Raw genomic sequence first — 22064 nt, 5'->3', positions numbered from 1 at the left:
TCGAAGTGCCCTGGCAACTTTTAAGGTGGAATGTTTTCTGTCATGTTACTCAATGCATGTTGACGTTGTGAATCACGTAATATCAAAATGACAACTTTGACCATTCAGTTTGTTTGTATTGGCTCTCCTGTATGAGAGTCAATACATGCTTTAGTGATGACTGTCTCTCCGGGTCGCTCCGGTAGCTCTAAACCTGTGGTGAGGGGTTAACTGTTTGACACATCGGACCCTTGGCTGCTCCTTAACAGCCCTTTATGGGGCCAGGACCCCATTTTTGGAACTTCTAACTAATGATACCAGCAATGAAATCAGGCAGAATGGCTGTTTTCTAATATCATCATTACTCCTCCAGACCCCTGAGCCTTTTGCAAATCAAATTAACTTTAATGAAAGCTTCTCTCTCAGTGAGTGAACTGTTTATGGGAGATTATGTAATGACAAAGGGAAACCTCTCTAAAGCAGGTGCAGCTTTATTACAATAAAGAGCTCTGCCCTGAAGAGAAAACAGACTCACGTTTAACTTGATCACTGGATACACAGCCTCAAAGCAAATCCTGCAAAGCAGTTTGTGTATGGTTTCATTCTATCTGAAATACACCCCCCCCCACACACACACGCTTTCAACACGTTTTTCTGAAGGTGTATGACGCTCATGACTAGTTCAATAGAAACACGTCCAAAAGTATGTCAACAATGTCTGCATTACTTTGCAACACTGTGAATGAACCAGTTTCAACTGGTCATGTAAGTGTTGTCATACTGACACCACTCTACATGTCATCAGGGTTTTCCTGCTCCACCTCTCTTACAAGATGTTGTAATGACTGACGCTGTATCTTGCAAGCAGTACATCAGAGGTACATAACATATATGCACACAGTACAATTTAAACATCATGAGCTCTAATCAATGGAAAATATGACATATCAGTGTCACAATTTTCCAATGTCTCACAACACAAAGCAAACAGCTAGTAAGAAGTTCATGGCATCCATTTTTTTTCCTTTATTTATTTATTTTTTTACAGTACATTACCCTCAGGGTGTCATGGTTTGAGGAGTCAAAGTTTACTTAAATGTTATACTGTAATATTATAAGAAAACAGTGCTTTGCTTCTGTTGGCCTTGATGCTGTTTTTAAAACAAAGATTAATGACAGGTCAGCCATCTCCCATACATTACATTAACTGCTGATAGTGGCCAGAAGTGACAGAAGAACTGTCGAGCAACTACAAACACACAATTATCCTCTCTGTATCACATTCACTGTTTGCTTCCTTGACAAGCAATGCCCCAAAGCTCTTTAGCCCAGCACATGAAAGACGCAGGAGAAAGCAGCTGTTTTCATGATTTATTTAACCTGCTTTGGTGCACCGGCATGTGCCGGGGTAAAATGCTTTGGAGACAGCCCAGTCATGAATCTTTTCTTCATTTCCTCACACTGCATCATCCTTTAGTCTTTCTTCTCCCCCTTGTTCTCCTCATCTTCTGGGTTGTAGACGCTGACGGTGAACTCGCCAGCTTCTGTGCCGTACTTGTTCTTGACCACGAGGGCGTATTTGCCGGAGTCAGCCGTGGTGACGGCAGCAATTGTGATGCTGGCAAACTTCCCATGCTCAAACTTGAGCGTGTAGTGGTCGTCAGGCAACAGGTCTTTGTCATTCTTTGTCCAGGAAACCTCGGGTACAGGCTCACCCCAGACATTGCCAGTCAGGTTCAGGGACTGAAGAGAAGAAGAGGATTATAGAGGAAAGAGATCATCCAAGGAATGAATGAAAAAAAAAAAAAACAGTGGAAGGTGAGTCAAAGAGCTAAACACATGTATTAGCACAGTGAATATCTAATTTATTTACCTTGCCCTCTTGGATTGCAACCACATCTGGTAAACCGCCAATAACACGAGCGCGGTCTAAACAAGAAACACAGGAGTGAGCCAAGATGCAAATACCAGACATCAGTCAGTCAGTCAACCTGTGGAGCCTTTGTCTGTGTATAACATGTAATATTTACCTGACTCTGACTTTCAAACTGGTAACTGAACCATCCTTCATGAAACATACTGTAATATTTTTAACTCTCCTCTGTGCAAGAATTATGTTTTAAATGAGTTTTGGCAGAGGATTCCCTTTCTTCAGTTCAGCAGTGTGGACATTTCATCTCCACTAAAGCCCATTTTCATGAATGACATTTAAATATTCTGACTAACAGGCTCATGCGTCTTCAATTCCACTGAGCTATTCTATTAAAACTGAAGTAGCCTCTATATCATCACATCATTTCACGGTGCAATGTCTCTTGGGAGAAACCTGAGAATAAAAAATCACTTACTTCTCTCTGCAATTGCTGCCGCCCTACGGAAGGAAGGAGACAGACATTGTCAGAAGCATCTTAAAATGGTGTCACAGGCAGACCGTTTAAGACTAAGCTATACAATGCCAGGAAATATATTTTGAGTGCTTCTGAAAGGGCTGACAAAGTACATAGTCTATTTTAAGTTTGATGACTGTTGCTATTTATTTGAGTAAACATCCTCTTCAGACAGAAATACAGAATGGTCCAGTCAGATGAGTTTGTTTACTTACTTGAGTCTTTGGAATTCTTCAAACGCCTCTTCCCATGCTGGATCAGAAAAAAAAAAATCAACTTATTATTATTTAGTTACATAAGTGGAAAAATAGCTAAAAGTGGAACACAATTCTTTCATCTTTTAGCATATTTCATCTTTCAACTTTAAAACTTGTACTCACCCTGGCCTGTCAGATCAAAGGCTCTCTTCACACCATCCTTGCCATCAAAGATGTCCATGCTGTATTTGCCTTTGTCCTTCTCAGTGGGCTCATTGATCTTAAGCCAGAGCTGGTTTCCTGTGACTCCAGACTTAACTCTCTCTGAGGCGGAAATCTTAGCATCTCTGAAGTGAAAATGAAGAACACAGAGATCATGAAATGATGAACGCTGTAAGTGTTTTCACAAACTCAAAGTATACAGTGATATGATCAAGTACACTAAAAGGCAAAATTCAAATAGGATTGTTGTTGTTACTGGTAACATTGTTATCCATCACATGGACACCTGACAGGTTCGGGATCCAAATTTGGTTAGAAGTGCACTAAACTACAAAGTTGACAAGTGCATGAATATGGCAGACAGAAAATCAGAAATGGATGTAGAATCCTGTAAGAGAATAAGGTCATTTACATACTTGTGGAGCCAACCAACACGTAGGTCCTCATTGTAATATGTAACCATGGAGTAGAGGACGATGCCGTGTTCAGTACTGAGGACTTTAATTTCAGTGGAGGAGTTGGCTAAGAGGAAGATGAAAGCAGGCATTTATTTACATCCCATGGAAAACATATAGAATAATTGTACAAATCTAAAATATTTCCATTTCCAGCTGTTAATAGTTCATAGTAAACGTTAGCACATTCTGCTTCTTTCTGTGGTTTTCTTTGGTGTCTGGTCTATGTGTGATCCTTCATTACTGCTTGCTTAGTGTGAAGTTTAATGACTCACCAATAACTCTGAACAGCTCATTCATTACAGCTTGGTATCCTGGGTAAAAATGAGAGCAGCAGTTAATGTCTTTTTTTTTGCTAAATTACAGCACTGATTCCCACTTTTCATAAACTGAAAATTAGACTTTACCTGCATCTGTCAGATTGAAGGTGCTCCTATCTCTGCCTCTTTCGTCCTTCAGGAAGACCTCGTAAATGCCTGCATCGCTCTTGGAGATCTAGAATTTGGAGTGAAAGCAACTTCAGTATCCTTGAAATAGCAATGAATTCCCTTTTACGTCAAACAGAGAAAAATACAGTATAATTCTTGGGACAGATAGGAGGACAGTAGAACAGCCAGACAGAGACCAACTAAACCGAAAAGGCAAGCTTTTCTCCCGCCCTGGATGCTGCAGGCGTTAAAAAGGAAAACATGGAAAAGGTAAGACAAGGAGGACACATGGAGAAATTATAGGCGTGAACTTATGGCAGCAAAGATTATGTCCAGACTTTGGGTCTTGGTGGCGGGGGAACGTCATCTGCAGGTGGCTTTTTTCCTTCTTTGTGTTTCTCTTGCTTAATTACCCACTGTGAATTAGACAGATAAGCCGGTTAATGCAAGTGCAAATGACAGGAGGAGCGATGAACAGAACGCCTCTCCTGAGCTCATGCAATGACACCAACCCTCTCTTTATGATGGTGTAATGATTATACAGTTATAATGCGATGTTATCTTGAAACATCAATATAACTTCACTGGCACAGACCTGATTAACATCCACAAAAAGGGATCGCTCTCCAGCTTTTAAGCGTTTGAGTGAGTTGGCCAGAGGAGTTAAATTGAACACAGTTAGAAATGAAGTGGATGAATTAACCACACAGATAAAACATGCATTGCATTTATATTGAATGGTTATAAATTTTGAAAAACCTCTAAACCTGTAGTATTCAAATATACAATGCCAAAAAAGAATTAAGTGTGAAAGCTTTAAAAATAGACTCAGTTATACCCAGTATGTCTGTTCTGATTCCCTAGGAAAACATGTTCATGTGCTGACTCTAGCAGCGCTCCAGAAGGACGTGAATATTTTTTAAAGCGTTTCATCATTTATGAATCTGTGTGTCAGAGAGGGATGGTTGGCAGCATAGAATCTAGTCTACGTCTCAGATGGAAGCATAGCTGCAGCAGAAGCATCGCTTCTAGCTCTTTAAACATAAGCTCACAACTCCTCACAAAGTATGACTTCCGTCTAATGGGCTGACCTTTCCAATATTAAAGGTCAAGTCGCCGTCCTTTCTCTCGATTTTCTTAGCATCCTCATCATCCTCTGCAATCTCAATGCAGTCCTTAGACCAGGTGATCTCAGTCTCTGGTCTGACATTTCCTATCTGTGGAGGGAATGAAGGAAGATACAACAATAAATTGTCTCAAATAAATTGCAACTATTTGTGATGTTCCAACCTCTAAGAAATATTAACAGCAGTAAAAATATTTACAGTTACTTGTCTTACCTTGCATTTCAACAGCACATCGCACTCCTGAGTAACAGCGAAGTCAAGGTACTCAACAAAGTGAGGACCTATGGATAGCCAATGGGAATAATTAGGGAAACACACTTAGTGGGTGTAACTAGTGTTAGACACACATAATGCAGAAGTAATATCTCTTACCTTGTTTCCTGACCCATTCTGCCCTCTCAAATTCTGATTTCCTCTGAAGCTCCCTGAATTCTGGACAAAGGCAAAGAAAATGTAGAGGTTAAACACTAAGTCCTTGCATCAGAAAACCATGTGCATCAAGAAAAAAGAAGACATGATGGTGAAGAAAAGGTTGTCTTCTGCTGCCCCTCAATGGACACTAACTTTAACTGCAGTACTATGTTCACATTTAACATGAATATACTGACAAATCTGTATGCACAGCATCAATATGGAGGTAAAAACTGCATTTAACTTACCATCTCCGATGAGCACCAGACTGGTTGTACCCTTGGCTTTGCCATCCACCAAGTTAAAGGTGAATGTTCCCTCATCAGTGATCTCCAGAGAGTCCATGAACATTTCAATGATGCCAGTGGACTTGTCGAAATTCATTGAATATTTCTGGAAGAAAGAAAGTATAGAGAAACACCATCCATCTGTCAGCTGTAAGGCTGCAATCAGTGTTGGAAAGATGATCCAAATTAGAGGTGGAAATATGGGACAACACAAAAAGTTATGTTACAAACTAGCTCTGAGTATGATTCCTACCTTTCCCTGATTGATGATGACGTCATTAAAGACGTACTCCACTTGGCAGTCAGAAGTCCATTTCTCCATCTGAGTCCAGAATCGCACGCGACCCTTCTCAAGCAACTCCATGGCCATTTCATTCTTGAAGGGAATAACTGGAGAGCACCATATTTTTTAAAGCTGTTGAGAACCCACTGTACTTTACGTTGTATTGCTATGTACACGGTGCATAAAGTTACCATTACTTGCCAACTACAATATCCTTGACAAAAATGTGTTATGTAGATTGTATTTGTTGAGTAAAATGATAATTCCCAAACTAGATTCAGAACAATATCTGCATTTCATACTAAAGAAAATAGAGACTGTTGTTAAGTGAAAAAAGTGGTGTTAGTAGGACGGATATTCACCAGGGAACTTGTGCTCATGGCTGATGTCCAGAAGACGCTTGAGACCTGTCAAATAACAACAACAGCAGCAAGATGGTCAACTTCATGATCTCTGCAAACAGCTGTAGCATCACTCCTCCAACTACTAGCTTTACTGTGCTTTTCTTATTTGACAGTATTTTAGAAAAGTTCATCATTAATGCTGTCAAGAAAGCTTTGTATCACATACAACCTTAAATGTTGCAGCACCTCTGACAGATAAACAGCACTCAATAATTAGAGACAACTTTCAGGACAAACACACATATGCCCAGGGCGTAACAGAGGTCAATTTGATGCAGCTGTTGAAAGAGGATAGCAGACAGGAGACCCTCTCACACCTTTAGCACTTATGTCACCCAGACAAATAACAAGTGAATCAAGTTTCAGGCGCACAGGGGCAGAGATGCCAAGACTGTTGGTTGACTCACCCTCCTCGGTGAGTGTGTAGCTGGAGGAGATGCCTTCGGTGTTGGTGACCACACAGGAGAAGGTGCCCAGATCCTCCAGGGAGGGGCTGTTGAAGATAGCTCTGGATCTGGAGACAAGGACAGATGGGGACAACAAGTTGTGAGGAAAGAGGAATCAGAATTGAAGAATCATTTGTGTCCTGGGAGTTGCATGACAAATTGGGCACATGTACGATACTTACTTGCCCTGTTCGGTGACAATAGTCAGGCGGGAGGTGTCTGTCATAGCCTTGTAATTCTTGGACCAAACAAACTCGGAGCCTTCATTCATCTCAGAGCATTCGAAGATCATAGAGATGACACCATCATCATCAACGTCCATATAAATCTCTTTGGTGCCTGAGGAAAGAGTAAATGGTTACTGTGTGTTTGCATTACTGGCAGATTACACATTTCAGTTCTTAAAGTCAGGATTTCAGTCATTACAATAGTAGATAATGAGATATAAAGATAACCACAGTCACTTTAGAGCTATATAAAAAGTTAAGTCATGTATCAGTAATGAAAAAAGCCATTTACCCTTTTCCAGACTTTATGGACATGCGTAGGAACACTACCCGACTGAATGTGTGAGTTACATAACAATCACACTTACCAGGGCGAGTCTGGGCCAGGATTGGACCTAACACTGCGGAGGTCTTTCCAACTCCAGCAAGATTTTGAGCTCGCACACGGAAGACGTAGGATGTACCAGCCTTCAGCCCAGTCACCTGAATGGGTACATGAGGAGTCGGAGGAAGAGACTGTTAAAATCAACACTTCAATATTTCATATGCGTATTTCCCATGAAGATGAAGAATGCAGGGAGGACATGCTGTTCAAACCACAAATTACAATACACCATATTCATCTTCCTCACCTTCATGTACTTCATCTTATTGGCCTTCTCGTGGACCGCTTTCCAGCCCTCCTCTCCGGCAGAGGCCACCTTGACATCCAGATAGTATCCATTGACAGGAGAGCGGCCATCAAATGCAGGTGGCTCCCACAGGACCACGACAGAGGAGTCACGGACTTCCAGCACATGAAGACCAACAGGAGCCCCTTTGAGGAGAAACCAGAGAGAGGAGTATTGTAAGTGCTTGACTGGGGTTCTGAATGAAGAATTGTGGGATACAATAATAAATAATATCGGAATCAGTTATGGATCCTTAACAGTATCTTTAAAGAAAATATATTTGACATACACAGTATTCACAGTATAATGAGTATTCCAAAAAAAGAAATACAAATACAGTAAAAAGTATTTATATTTCAAGACATACTTCTAAAATTTCTCAGCAAAATCTTTTGAGGAAAATACTTCTGTGTTGCTTAAAAGTGCAAATCTATTTATTGGAATCTATTGTAAGTTGCATTATTTGAGCTATTTTTCATGAACAGAAATACATTTATCATAGCACAGGAGACATTTTCTCTGTTATTGTCGTTCTGCATTATAGTATGTACTTGGATGCGATGATCATTGATGCCACCACAACAGTTTACTGTGCATCCATCCTGCTTTGGACCATGCTCTTATCTTCGTCTTTATCAGTTGTACTGTGTGTTAGTACTTTAGTTGCATTCATTGTCTTATGTACGAGATGAGACACACTAATCTTGCCTTGACTTGACTTATTTGAATTTATTGTCAGTCTGAAGTTGGCCTATACCTGGCACAGTTAGGGTCCATTCCTTGCACTCCAGAGATGCACTGGGCAGAGAGCCTTTGCTCACACCTGCCATGTTCATAGCGCGCACCTGGAACTGGTAGAAGACGTTCTCCTTCAGGTTCTCAGCCTAAAGAAAGGTGAATGCAGATAATGAAAAAGATTTTAAAAGTGCAATTATAATAATTACCAAGTTGACAAATTAATTTGTGCTTCAAACAACCTATGTCATTTTTTTTTAATCCTTTTTTATTGTGACTTGTAATAACTTCTCCATTCACAAAAAAAAGCCAAAGCAATTTCATCATAAATTCAGTAAATTGGTACTTGTTAAAGATCTTACTTTATAGGAGGTCGTAGTCAGTGCCTGGTGGTTCATTTCATGCCATTTCCCAACAACGTCTCCCTTCACGGTCCTGTAGTCCACAAAGTAACCTCTGATATCAGCACCGCCATTGTTAGCAGGCTCGGTCCAGCCCAGCACCATGTAGTCCTTGACAGCCTCCAGCAAGGTCACACCTGTTGGTTTCCCTGGGATGGCTACAAACAGAGTAGATAAGCTAGTCACCATTTATTGTGAGTGAAAATGTGTGAAAAAGATGTGTGTCAAATAAGATAATTTTCACATTACTTACACTTCCTTTAATGAAAAATTCAGTCCTATACATAATCTCATAAAGATGACCTGGTATTAGCCACATATTGCACAGATCCTAGTGGTTAAAAGTGTTAAGACTTCACAGTAATTACAAGTTCTACAGTTGAACATGCTACATGCTTAGCGCACACAAGCAACCCACTTTTTTAAGGTAATTGTAATGAATAATGTACTTACGCTTAAGGCCAGAGGCAGGGTAACTTTGACGTTAAGAAAGTCTCCGAAGCCAGACGAGACTCTCATTAGGCTCATGCTCTTTAAGAACACAGTGTTTTAGCCTTCACCTTGGCCATGCACCAAGAGGCACACCTGAAGAGTTATCAAACAGCAAAGCAGAACTCAAGCAAAATGAAATTTATACAGAAATCAATAGCTACACAAGGAAAAGCATTGTAAAAGATGATCTAATTTGTTATTTAACCATGTCACTAATAAATGAAAACATGGGAAACAGCAAAACGACAAATCCACTGTTAGTGATAAGTCAGGCAGGCACATGCAAATATACCCACAAGCAGTCACATGTAAACATATGCCACTTGTATGTGTGAAATTCAAGATATGTAGGAATTTAGCAGCAAAAGAGGAGATATTTGGGCAGCCTTGGCTGTACTGGAACAATATCTTCAAGAAAATATATAAAGTAACTGAGAATCACAAGTAAATATTTTTGATTATAAAAAGGGAGAGGAGTGATGAAAGTTAACAAGGTTCATGTACAAAGATGAGTTAAGAGGATTTCATGCCTCAGTGGCAAAGAGTACAGGCCTGCAGGCCATATGTGTCAACTATATGAATTTAAAGCAGGTCCTTCTGAAAAGAAAAGAAAAATACGTGTGTGCACTCTCAGCAATCATTCCCGGGACAAATAAATGTTTAAAAATAGCAGGGAGGATGGAACAGAGAGGGAGAGGATGGCTTGAATGCTACAGGCAAAGTGAATAATGGAGATGAGTTATGATGAGGACACTCACAGATGGCAGCCTTAACCACCACTGCATCAGAATCAGACGAGCTCTGGCTGTACCCAGCAGCGTTAACTGCCTTCACTCTGAACACGTAGTTCGCCCCGGTGGTCAGGCCATGGCACACAAACCTAAACACAGAAAACAGAAAAGAATTAAGAGTACCAACCAAAAGATTGGACCGTCAGTAATATAAAGACTATTTGGTGGCTTTGCTGCTCTGGAAGCAGAAATTATCTTATGAACCTGTGTGAATTGAGCCATGTAGGTTATACTAAAACCCGGGGAAAACGGTTAACTTAATTTATGCTAATCATAGTGACATAAAATAAAGTAAGCAACATTTATTTTTGTGGCCTGTTCTTCATCTTTGCATTGCAATCTGAACAAAAAGCAAAACCACAATATAATTATCACCACCAGAGCAGTGTTTGTATGACAAAATCCTCATTTGCTGACAAGCTTGAGTAAATTGTGAGAGAATATTTTAACTGTGCCTCTAATAGTAAACTGCCAACCTGGTCTGCTTGACAGGTTTGTTGTTGCAAGGCATCCAGACATCAGTACCCACGATAGTACATTCAATATAGTAGCCAACCAGGTGTGTGACCTCCTTTGAGGCTGCCCAGTGGACCACCACTGAGGTGTCAGTGTTCCTGGTGGCCACTGGGTTTCCCGGAGCAGATGGCAGGTCTGTCAAGGAAGAGGGTAGTAAGAAAATAAGAAAAAGAGAAAGAAAGAAAGAAAGGACATTCGATCAATTACAGTGAACATGGAGTGAATGTAACGGATTGGGATTAGATAGGACATGCTGTAATGCAGAAAGCTCCAGCAGAAAAACACACAGAGGAAGAAATAAGGCTGGACTGAACCATTGCCTTTATGATATAGACTTTATGTGCTAAAAATAGATTTTCTTTTATGTCCTGATAAACTGTGACATCTATACATAATACAAATGAAAGTCTTGCTGGCTCACCTAGTTTATCTCCCACAGTGATTTCTCCTGTGGATTCAGAGGGCTCGCCCACGCCAGCAGAGTTGCAGCAGCGCACACGGAAGCTGTAGGATTTACCCTCTGCCAGGTCAAACAGTGCAAAGCGGGGAGATTTGACTGGCATTCCAGTGTTCACCCTCTGCCAGGTGTCAGACCCTGAAATACACTGACGTTGACAGAAAGTCGGTGAGAAGTCAGAGAAACAGAAGATAACATGACAGCAGTGAAAGAAAACTGACAACTGGAATTTTAAACAGAGGGTATATAAGAGGTAAGGTACGATGGTCGTCAGATCTTCATATGCTAGTCTTTACATATCAGCAATCATATAATAACACCATAAGCAACAAACAAAATGTGATATCAAATTGTTAGTGGCCACCATTTTCTTCTCCCTTGTTACATTTGAATATTTTTAAAAAGGTAAGAAAAAAACACAAGCAAGGATTAGAGGAAATTCATAAAAATAAACATTATTTGGTGCAACAGAAATGTAAATATACTACTTCCCTTCATTTCTATTTTAATGGCAAATTTAAGTGGCACTAACATTCTGAATACCACTGTCCCTGTAAAATAAAATAATAATCCTGATAATCATCTCGTATTGAATAGCTTAATAACAAAAGGGTTCGATACCAGTGTAGAAGAAAAAAAACACCAGTGCTCACAAAAGTGTTTATTATTAAATGTTTTGCGAGATAATAGAAAAAAATGTGATATCATAAATAGTAGTTTTGTAGCATGATTTGTGATTTTTAGATATTGCTTTACTAAATAAATCAGTAGTTAAGCTGTTTAAAGTGTGTTTGATTACTAATGTAACAGTGGATTCAGATGTAAACCATCAGAACTAACAAATTAAATTTATATAGAGAGAATATCTTTTTAACTAATGGATTTCTATATTACAAAATAATTTCATTTCAAAGCAGGTTGCAAGAGACAGTTATCCATTTCTCCTCACCTTCTCAATGTAATACATGACTCCTTCATGACCCCTCTGGACTGGGGGCTTCCAGGCGAGCACCACATAGCTCTTGGTTGCCTCAGTAACCACAACATCAGAGGGTTCACCAGGGACAACACCCGCTGAGGAGGCAAGAGGACCCTGATATTATTTGGAGGAAATCACTTTAACCAGGTAACTTGAACTTGGTACAAGATACTTGGGCTGGACATAATTTCAATACTAACAATACTATTGTCAATATCTTAGTTTGAGGAATGTAATCATGTTTTTCGTCATGACTTCTCCTATGAACAGTGTTTAATTTTGTCTCAGCACAAGCAGGTGGTATGATGTTGTCTTACCAGTGGAGTCCTCCTCTGTAAACTTGATCATCCCGGTCCACGGAGCTGAGGGGCCAGCTGTTGCGAAAAAAAAATAAAAGAAATAAATTGAAATGTGGTTGTTGGCTTTGTTGCAGCATGTCAGCAGCACTCTGTTGTGTCTCTTACCTCTGAGGCGAGCTCTGTCAGAGGGATCCATGGCGACCACGGCCTCAGAGACGCGGGACGGATGGCTGACTCCTGATTTGTTCAAGGCCCGCACCCTAAAGATGTATGAACGGCCCTCCACCAGCCCTGTGACAGGGAAGCGGGCGTACTTCACTGGGGTATCATTACACTGAGCCCAGTGATGGGTGCCCACCTCGCACCTGCCAACACAAAACACATACAGGTGCATTTTGATTTAATTATCAGGAAAACTAATTTCCACTGCTTAACAGTTTCTTATATGCTGATTTTAGGAACCCGCTATAGTGGTTGCTGCAGAATTTAACTGCTCACCATTCATACCATCTGCCCACACAGGAACCGAATGACTGATTGACAGTTTCAGTAGGCAGGTAGGAATGCATGTTGGTGTTATTAAGGTTACATTTTTTCCATCAGGACGCCAGTTTGACAGAAATCCAGGAGGAATTTGAGTGACTGCACTGTAAGTTTTTCAACATAGAAACACCAAAAATAAGACCAGTTTTTCTGTATATCCTGTGTATAGAATGGTGTTATAGTCTAAGTAAGTTGGTGAAAATGAATTATAATTTCATACTTTTACGTGAAGCATGGATAAAATATTGTAAAACCATGGGAGAGTGAGCTGACCAACCTGTCGATGTAGTATCCCAGGATGGGGCTGCTGCCCTCCACCGCTGGCTGCTTCCAGGTCACCACCACATAGTCCTTGTTGGCGTCATGACAGCGGACATCCAGGGGGGCCACGGGAACCCCCTCCACCTCCAAATCGGCATCTGGCATAGCAAGGCACACACACACATATCCAAGAGCACACACACATACACACTAGTGAGTAGTGCTGTTTCTAAATCAGGCTGATCTCCATTACACATTCAGTTTCCATTTTCTGACCTACTTATGTCTTTACAGGACAGTATGTGTGGCAGCACTGTATGCACTTGCTATGATAGATTAGTTTATATCTTGGAAATATAAAAGGGGGATTCTGAAGATTCTCTCTTATGCATAAACCCACTGATTTTAGTGCAAGCACAACAAATTCTGGTGACTTTCCTGATATGCAGACAGATATAGCAACATTCCTCAGAGGAAACCAGACACCTCAGAGAGACCGTTGTGTCACTTAAAGACACAGCAGAATGAACGGTTCCCTACCATATCTGTAAGAGTGGTAATCTGTTACATGTTGCTGTGCTTTGCACATAGATCTAAACTGTAGCAGCAGCTTCACAGATTGATTCAGTTTAAAATGTAATAAAAAACTAACAAGCTAAATTTGAAGTCCCTCTTTTTGCAATGAAATCACCAGCTCCGATGGGTACTTTACCTCTGACAAACACATAAGCAGAGTATGTGTCAAAGCCAGACTTGGTGTTGACACGCAGGGTGTACATTCCCTCATCTTCCTTGTTGAGGTGGACAAGAGTGAGTGTGGCACGTTCCCCAGACCAGTGGGTGTGTACCCATTTAGAAGGCTTCAAGGGCTTAGCTGATGGGAGAAGTCAAAACACTAATACTTACTCACTAATACTTAGTATGGTAAAATACAGTATTTATGATATGACCATAAGGCACTATTTCCATTTTATTCTTCTACTTACAGTTTCTGTACCACAGGACTTCAGGCTGGTATTTCTTCACAGTTGGATAAATGATGACAGTGCAGCCCAGACTCAATGTCTCGCCCTCGCGGCCAAAGCCCACTTCAAATTTGTCAAGGATGGTAGTCTCAAAGGTAACACCATGCTCAGGGCAGAAACCATCTGCAGAGATGAAAGAAAATGCAAAATTAAAAACACCTCTATTAAAAGCAGTTATGACCTTATCAGAAGTCAGGACAAGCATCTTCCAATGCAGGCTGAACCTTTTCAGAATATATCTTAACTCTAACTAACTCTTATGTCTTGTTTAAAAAAAACTACAAGAATGAACATGCCTGTAGTTATTTATTTAAAAGGGATACACTCCCAATTCTGGATGATATCTGGCTCTTGCACCTACAAGGTTTGAATGCACTTATTGTAAGTTGCTTTGGACAGAAGTGTCAGCCAAATTAATATTATGACATGTCAAGCTAATGTGGCAAACTGTTGTCTATTTACACCGTCCAGCAAAAAGTACTGAACCAATTTGCACCAAACTTAGCAGGTGTATGGGCATAGGGCGAGGTCTGGTGAATGTTGTTTGACACTGGCCTTGGCGGATGTCTGCGATCTCTGACGGCCCATCTAGTTTTACTTAAAATCAGAGAAAATGAAGAGAGGCTCACGTGGTTTAGGATCAAGTGGGCCTGGTTCATCGCCTTCCTGGAACCCTGTGGAAAAATATATCAGTCAGTAACCTTGTTGTAACAGTGACAATACAGTTTGTATTACACATTTGAAATAATTAAAACAAACACACACACACACACACACACACACTGATAAAGAGCTTTAGGATTTTCCTGCACTCAAACATATTCTACTGATGCCATCCAACCCATGACAAACCACTAGACACAACTGGACCATGTTATTTTAAACCTCTATTTTAATCTGTGACTTCTAATTGAAGGAACAGGAGCTGCTACAGAAAAAGACGCAACAATACCTGCAACAAAAATAGTTACCTACTTTTCACAACAACTGTAGCCACTGAGGAAGATTCTCCTTTCACATTGAGGGCAGACATGGAATACTGAGCAGTGTCGAGGAAATCACAGCTGAAAATAAAATATACACACATGATGAATTTCTGGCATCTCATTTGCATTTAACACTCAGAATACTGTCAACATAAAAGATGTAGTTTGGGGTATTGTGCATTTTGGGCACATCTCATTAATTCTAACTGAGGCCATGCAGTGTGAGTTGAATGATTACCTACTTCTTGATCTCCAGGGAGTGCATGTTATAATTGCTCTCGACTGTGTACTTCTCAGGGTGGGCCTTGGCATCAATGAGCACATTGTTTTTGTACCTTGAAGACAGCAGAGAGACGGCTGGTTTATTTTTGCCGTTGTTCTCAGGGTCTTTAATTGCATCTTGTGACTCAGGGAAGGGGGACCAGAGAACTTGGAACATATCTTACCAAGCAATCCTGGGTTTGGGCCACCCAGCCACAGTGCAGTGCAGCTTCACAGTCTTGCCCTCCCAGACAGTCTGTCCACGGGGCTTGACGATTATCTCAGGAGGGTGTGTCAGGCTGTCTGGGTTCATTTTCTTACGGAACTCGGCCCACTCGTCCATCTATGTAGCAGGAGAGTGAAGCCAGATTCTCAGATTTAATGCAGGAGTAGCTGCAGGATTGATATGAGAGAGTATTTGACCTTGTCACTGCAAATCAAGCAAACAAAAAAAATGAAAAGGATTTACCGTCCTGCTCAGTTCCATGCGTTCAGCAGATTCCCTGATATGCGTTGTTCTGGTTTTCTTCTCCACTTTCACTTGCAGAGCCTCCTTGGCCTCCCTCACAAACAGGTTCCTCATGGCCACATAGTTAATCCCCTCCTCTGTAACCTCCTCCTGGGTCTCCATCAGACCCCGAACCACGTCATGACTACAACAAAGCAAACCACCACAGAGTGAGAACACCTTAAAAGAAGCATATTTTTAAAAACATGTTTAGTTTCAGTAATGTGCTTTCAATATCACTGATTGTTCTCTGCACATGTTTGGCAATTTCTTCACTCACTTGGCTCTAAATACAGGAATAACATAGCCGATAACTTCTTTGTCCGTGTCCATTGCCAGGTAGGTGCGTTTGGCTCTCTTGGGTAGTGGGCTCAGTTTAACCACCTCCTGCCCCTTCTCTGTCGTCACAGCGGTCTTCAGGCTTAGAGGTCACAGACAACAATCGCATCACACATCGAATGTCATTTCCCGTTACAGTTTATGCTGTGCCCTATTTTACTTACACATTCAAATCCAACAATCCACAGATCCTACTCACAGGCTTTGCAGTGGCAGGTTCCGTCATTACAATGAACATCAATCCTATGTACACATCCTCCAAACACTAACTACAGAACCAGAGGTGTGTGAATGCACAGCTGAAACTAGTTGCCAACAAATGCTTGTATGTTTGCTTGTAAAACTACAATGCCAAGATACAAGAACCTCCAAGAACCTCCAATTGCACCAATCACCAAAACAAATTCCTTGTATGTGGAAACATACTTGGCAATAAAACTGATTCTGATTCTGATTCCAAGCTGTTTTAGGAAATTACCGAGCCCTTTCCTTTAAATCCAACTATATATCTGTGCCCTCTGACAAATACTTATGTCTTCAGTAGAAACAAAAGGGCTTGGGGCTGTGAAGGAAAGTCTTGAGCGACGGTCTAACACATTGTTGGTTTTGATAAATCCTACTTTCATGAAGGTTATGATGTTGAGTTTTTGTTGAAACACTGTGAAACTTTTAGAGACATCTTGTTTCAACTGCATGATCATTTTGAAGGGTGTCGTTTCTGATGCTGATAAACTGCACTGCACTGTACAGAAAGGTGTTGTTAATATTTTGTCTGTCCATCGTTATCAATGAATGTTGTCTAACTAACCTAATAAACTGGTAACTGTATGTATGTATGTATGTATGTATACTTTTTCTGTTATTACAAACAACTGTGGTACAGTTGTTTGTAATAACAGAAAAATAAAATGCACTCAACATAAACTATACTGCCCCAAACTCTGAATAAATGTGCTGGTTACATGAAGACACATTCAGAATGTTACCCAGAAAATGAAGAAGTATTTCTGTCCACTTTCTGGGATCCTGACCCATATTACACTGACTCATTTATCTATCAGCCTGTCAGGCCTCCCTATTGTCAGCAGGGTTTATAAATGGAGCCGGAACTGGTGGATATGCAGCAGGTTCATCTTAAAGCCCTGCTTTCACTTATGATCTCTGTCAAGTCTGCCCCGGTCTATCCATTTGGCCTGGAGGAGAAGCAGCATAGCATGGCTTTGATAAACTCTATTCCATACTGGCAAGAGGGGATCAAGTCAGTGGAAGGGGCTGAATGCACAGCAGGGACAGACAGATGGAGAGAGTCTCAAAAAAGATTTCCGGAGTGCCAAGAAGTTAGTTCCACTGCTGGCTCACCAAGTGTGTTGAAAGGAAGTCTTTGGTTCAGAAAGTCAAAGGTCTAAAAAGCTTTAGTGTGGATAAAAGAATTGAATTCTTTACAGTCTGAGAAGCTACAGTATGTGTCAGTCATAACACCTGAGTAGCAACTTTTTATGGCAGAAACAAGGTGTGAGAGTAGTTAGAAATCTTCCAGGAGAATTGCACTCGTTTAATCTACTGAACTGGCAAACACGAATACTGAACCAATATGATTAACTATTAAACATCTGTGGAAGCCAGTGAACAATCGTTTACAATTTCATGACTTCCATACAGTGTCTTTACAGTTGGCCTAGTGGCAGTGTCTCATGTCCCACCTACAGAAATAGCCTGGCTCTCCGCGAATATATCTGGCAGCCCTTCACTACAGCTGAAATTCCTTCCTTGACCCCATTTAGAAAACCATGGCTCCAACATGTACACTGAGCCCTGCAGCTTGAAGGACAAAGGAACTGACTATGATTATATGTTTACAAGTGTTAGTGACACAATGGAACATGTATGAGATGCTGCGCTTTGCAGCTATTGATTATGGGCTTGTTTCGATAGACTCCTTTCAGACAGCCTAGACTTTGAATGTACTTTGATGAAGCATCGTTTGATTTCCACACAGAATTTCAAATAGGAATTACATTAAAAACCAGCGTACAAATGAGGCAGGTGTTGACCAGCACACCCAAGTTGAATTAACTTCCTGTGACATGTCCTGGGTTTTACAAATGTTTATACCTGCAGAAAACCTGTGGCATAGATGTATGGCTGGAAAGGGTAATAATCTATAGCTGATATCTTATATCAAGGGTGCAACTAACAATAATTTTCCCTATAGGCTAATATGTTGATTATTTGTCCTATTAATCAATTAAATGTTGGGTCACCAGAATAGCAGAAAATGGTAAAAAAAAAAAAATGGCTGTGTCAAGTCTTAAAATTTCTTATTTTGTTTGAGCAATGGTCCCTACGCCGAAGAAATATGTAATTATGCAATGTTGGAATATTTGCTTGAAAAAAAAAGACTTCTGCGTAATTGAAGATCATAGCTGCTCATCAATTGTGCAAACTGATTCATTTTAAGTGAAATTTAAGTTATTTCAGCTGTCTTATTTTGTAATTTTCTGTATTATTGTTTTCATTGAGCTTTGTGTTGCTGTATTTTAAAGGCTCCTACAAAGGGTCTATGTTATTTGCTGCAGAGTTGATATGATTTAACTTCAATAAGCACAATACTAAAGCTACATGAATCTAATAGTTACCAACATTACAATAGCCCCAGAGCCTTAGGCATGAGACTTCAAGTTCGACTAGACTTGGACTTCAGTCAAAAACGTGGCTAGGACTTGACTGCTCTGAGATTTCACTGACTTGAGGCTCAACTTTATTAAAAATGTAACTGCACAAACACCAGATCTCAAGTTCTGATCTGGTAAAATAAAAATAAAGAGAGAAAAGAGAAAAAAATCAGTATCATGCAGGCTCACAGCTGGAATTTTCCATAATTTTAGGCCTTGGTATCGAAATGAACTTTGTAATGAACAGCTTGGGTTATAGATGAACACCTATGGGTAGATGACGATCTGTTCTCCATGAAAACTCTTGGAGTTGCATGCTTTTTTTTCCTCCTACTGATGAACACACTTCAAACCACACCCAAAGTATCATGTTGAATATTTGAAAGAGGTCTGCTTTGATGAACTCATCACCTCCCAGACTGTGGAAGTGGCAAGTTACATCAAGAGAGCCTCGTTTTTCTTTTGCAGTTTTCAAATATCAACCATCAGCACCTGCGTCGCTCCCATCCTCTTACCGATGGCTGGCAGTCTTGAAAGTTGAGAACGACTGCTTGCTAACAGATGACTTGGTGCTCAGGTAATAGCTGCTCTCATAGTGATGCTGCCGCTTCTCCTGCTGTTGATGCTGTTGATGCTGCTGCCGCTGCTGCTTCAGCGTCACATGTAATGATCCTGACATCCTGACGGCCGATGCGCCAACTTACAATGTCAGCCTGTCCTTTATTTTACCAGCTCTGTAAATCAATCTCATTGTTATTATTATAGATTGATTTCTGAATTGGGTGTTAGCTTAGGGCAGGAAGTGGTGGTTAGGTTTTAGGAAAGGTAAGCAGCAATAGTTAAAAAAGTTTTTAAAAAGTTAAGATGGTGTTATGATTTCTATTTTGTGTTAGCTCTGGTTAAACTCTAATTCTACTGTGTTAAATTAAGTAGAAGCAGGTAGAAAAGAAGCTCTGGCAGCATCAATTACAACAACCTAAAAGTTTATTTTGTGTCTTTTAAAAAGAAAAATGAGAATTTTAATTGATAATCAACTTTCCAGATGGAAATATAAAAGGTTTTGTGCTGAACTGGGGAGTAAATCGTGGTTGGATGTGATCCAATGACTGGTTAAATGGAAACTGGTTAAATGTGTTGCGTGGGACTGTCTTAATTTGCAGGCTTTGGCTGATTATAGTGATATTACAGTCAATAGGTACTAAGACTACAAAACATAATTATGCTCTTTATCAATTAAATTGTTGATTATTTTCTTGATGATTCATTTGACATATAAAATGTCAGGAAATTGTGAAAAATGCCCATGAAAAAAAATCATAAAGCCACTGTTGACATATTCAAATAGCTTTAGTCCAAATCCCAAAGGTTTTCTGTTTATTGTCAACAAAAACCGGCAGATATTCATATTTAAGAAGCTTCGTGAATGTTTTTGCATATTTTGATTAAAAAGGTAAACAGTTAATAGAATATCGAAATTGTTTCAGTCCAGTACGTATTGCTCAAGGTAGAGAGCTTGAAAACATGAACAGCCTCAACATGCAACCAAAGATCAATAAGATAATTATAAGCAGTTTAGCTGCAGTTTATGACAATAGACTTAAAACTGTATTTTCTGATGGTTATGTCCTTGAGCAACACATACTGCAGCTGTATGCCTTTGTACTTGTCAAGAGCCATAAACTATAAACTGGACTAAAAGCCATGACGGCACAGAGTGCACAAAGAGAAGATCATAAGCTGTTTTGAGACATAAGCGAATGTTAATTGAAATGATTAGCTCTTTTTCACTGAGGACAAAATTTCACATGCAGTCCAATCTACATGAACCAAGGTAAAATGAACAAACCGTGTTAGTATAAAGGACAATAAAAAATGAATGAATTACTTTCAAAAAATAATAATAAAGTGGGTGAAAGTAGGCCTCAGCCCTGACTGATACAGATGGTCAAATGACAAAACTACAATAACAATTCCCCATTACAGAATTATAAATAAAAAATACATATATCACTCACCACAAGTAAGAATCCGCCAATCCACAACAGTTGAAAATAAGAGAAAGTGTGTGCTATTCCAAAAGTAGCTAAAGCAAGTCGGGATCCAGGCAAAGCAGCAGGGTGAGGGGCAGTGGACAGGACAGCAGTCCACAGAACAAAAATAATGCTGCCACTCGGCAGAATGCACAAGACACCGTCAGGACCTTTTAAGGCTGGGACAGTTTTAAATTTAGACCATGAGACCATGAGAAGGGCCAGCAGGCGAGCTGAGGAGCCTCTCCTCCTGGGCCTGGCCCTCTGCTGTGTACAGTGCTGCAGGGGCAGTGGGCCTTTCTGGTGTGTGGTCACAGGTACAGTAAATTAGCAGAGGTGGATGAAGAAGAACTGCAGCACCTCAGTGGCTGTTAGTGTGGGGTGAAATGAGTTGTTTCAAAAGTCTTCAAAAAATGATTGTAGGTTAGACAACAGGCAAAAGTCACTAGAGCCAGAGGAGCCACAAAAGTCTGTATAATAAGCAGAAAAAATAGGCAGACAACTGTAGCCTATTAACATGTGTGTTCACCGGCCAACCCTGATGGCAGGGCCACACTGAAATGTAGCAAGGCACTTTCTATGTTATCTATTTCCCTAAAAAGTTCAGTTTCTCAACTTACTTGTGAGTGACCAAACTGCAGTCATGTTGTGCAAGACTGAGTAGGAGCGGTCATGTATGACAGTTAAAAATGTTCACACAAAAAACGCTGAAAAAAACAAAAAAAAAACAAAAAACAAACCCTGGAGTCCCGGTTCGGGCAGTTTACACACGTTTGGCAAGTAATTGCTGCCACCTGGTGATGAAACATATTAACCACAGTTTGTGGTTTGGACAATGATCAAAATAGAAGCTGTATTTATGTGGCTGCATTTGTGTATCATCTTTTATCAGTACCCTCATGCGTTACTAATAAACTAATCAATCTCATCAAAAGAAAGAAAAAAACCATCATAAAATACACCTGTAAACAATATGGAATGTTCCGGGCTGATGGTATCTTCCAGCTCGGCTCTGATTGGTCAGTTTGGGGAAGAGGAAATAAAACATTGATGGTTCCTCTTCATCAGCCTGTGGATGCCCTGGTGCCTGTGTGCTCGTCTCTTTGGCTAACATCGACTGTATTTTTCTGAGGTTGGTGATTTATTTCTCTTTTATCTAGTGCTCGTTCGGGCCTCATTAACCCGAGGACACAGAGGGGTTGTATTTTTTCCTGTGAGTTGATCTCGGTTAGCTCTGAAGTTAGC

General features: G+C 40.3%; 1 protein-coding gene across 4 annotated transcripts; it reads right to left on the bottom strand.

The window, feature by feature from the left end:
* Positions 1 to 985: 985 nt before the first annotated feature.
* myom1a (myomesin 1a (skelemin)) lies at positions 986 to 20966 on the bottom strand. 4 transcript variants are annotated; one of them, XM_071491463.1, is made up of 38 exons: positions 20805 to 20945; positions 19305 to 19523; positions 16059 to 16199; positions 15740 to 15923; positions 15456 to 15613; positions 15252 to 15344; positions 14999 to 15087; positions 14653 to 14697; positions 13985 to 14146; positions 13711 to 13872; positions 13015 to 13156; positions 12360 to 12559; positions 12213 to 12269; positions 11866 to 11990; positions 10881 to 11064; positions 10420 to 10594; positions 9911 to 10032; positions 8622 to 8818; positions 8282 to 8408; positions 7486 to 7670; positions 7222 to 7336; positions 6809 to 6965; positions 6588 to 6694; positions 6139 to 6183; positions 5747 to 5883; positions 5455 to 5599; positions 5168 to 5227; positions 5009 to 5076; positions 4760 to 4885; positions 4007 to 4084; positions 3648 to 3735; positions 3516 to 3554; positions 3202 to 3307; positions 2747 to 2910; positions 2582 to 2618; positions 2328 to 2350; positions 1853 to 1908; positions 986 to 1722 (listed from the first exon to the last, which is right to left on the bottom strand). In XM_071491463.1, exons 2-38 carry the CDS (start codon positions 19466 to 19468, stop codon positions 1453 to 1455), a joined length of 4533 nt encoding a protein of 1510 aa, XP_071347564.1. In that variant the 5' UTR covers positions 19469 to 19523; positions 20805 to 20945; the 3' UTR covers positions 986 to 1452. The 4 variants fall into 4 exon arrangements, with proteins under 4 accessions (XP_071347564.1, XP_071347567.1, XP_071347565.1 ...); XM_071491466.1 differs by lacking the exon at positions 19305 to 19523 and having other exon boundaries at positions 20805 to 20966; XM_071491464.1 differs by lacking the exon at positions 4007 to 4084.
* Positions 20967 to 22064: the final 1098 nt, after the last annotated feature.

The sequence above is a fragment of the Trachinotus anak genome, unplaced genomic scaffold, assembly GCF_046630095.1.
Source record: "Trachinotus anak isolate AG129_WGS33_773 ecotype Australia unplaced genomic scaffold, CSIRO_AGI_Tana_v1 ptg000012l, whole genome shotgun sequence".
Classification (NCBI taxonomy): Eukaryota; Metazoa; Chordata; class Actinopteri; order Carangiformes; family Carangidae; genus Trachinotus; species Trachinotus anak.
This window is presented reverse-complemented; position numbering and strand designations above follow the sequence as displayed.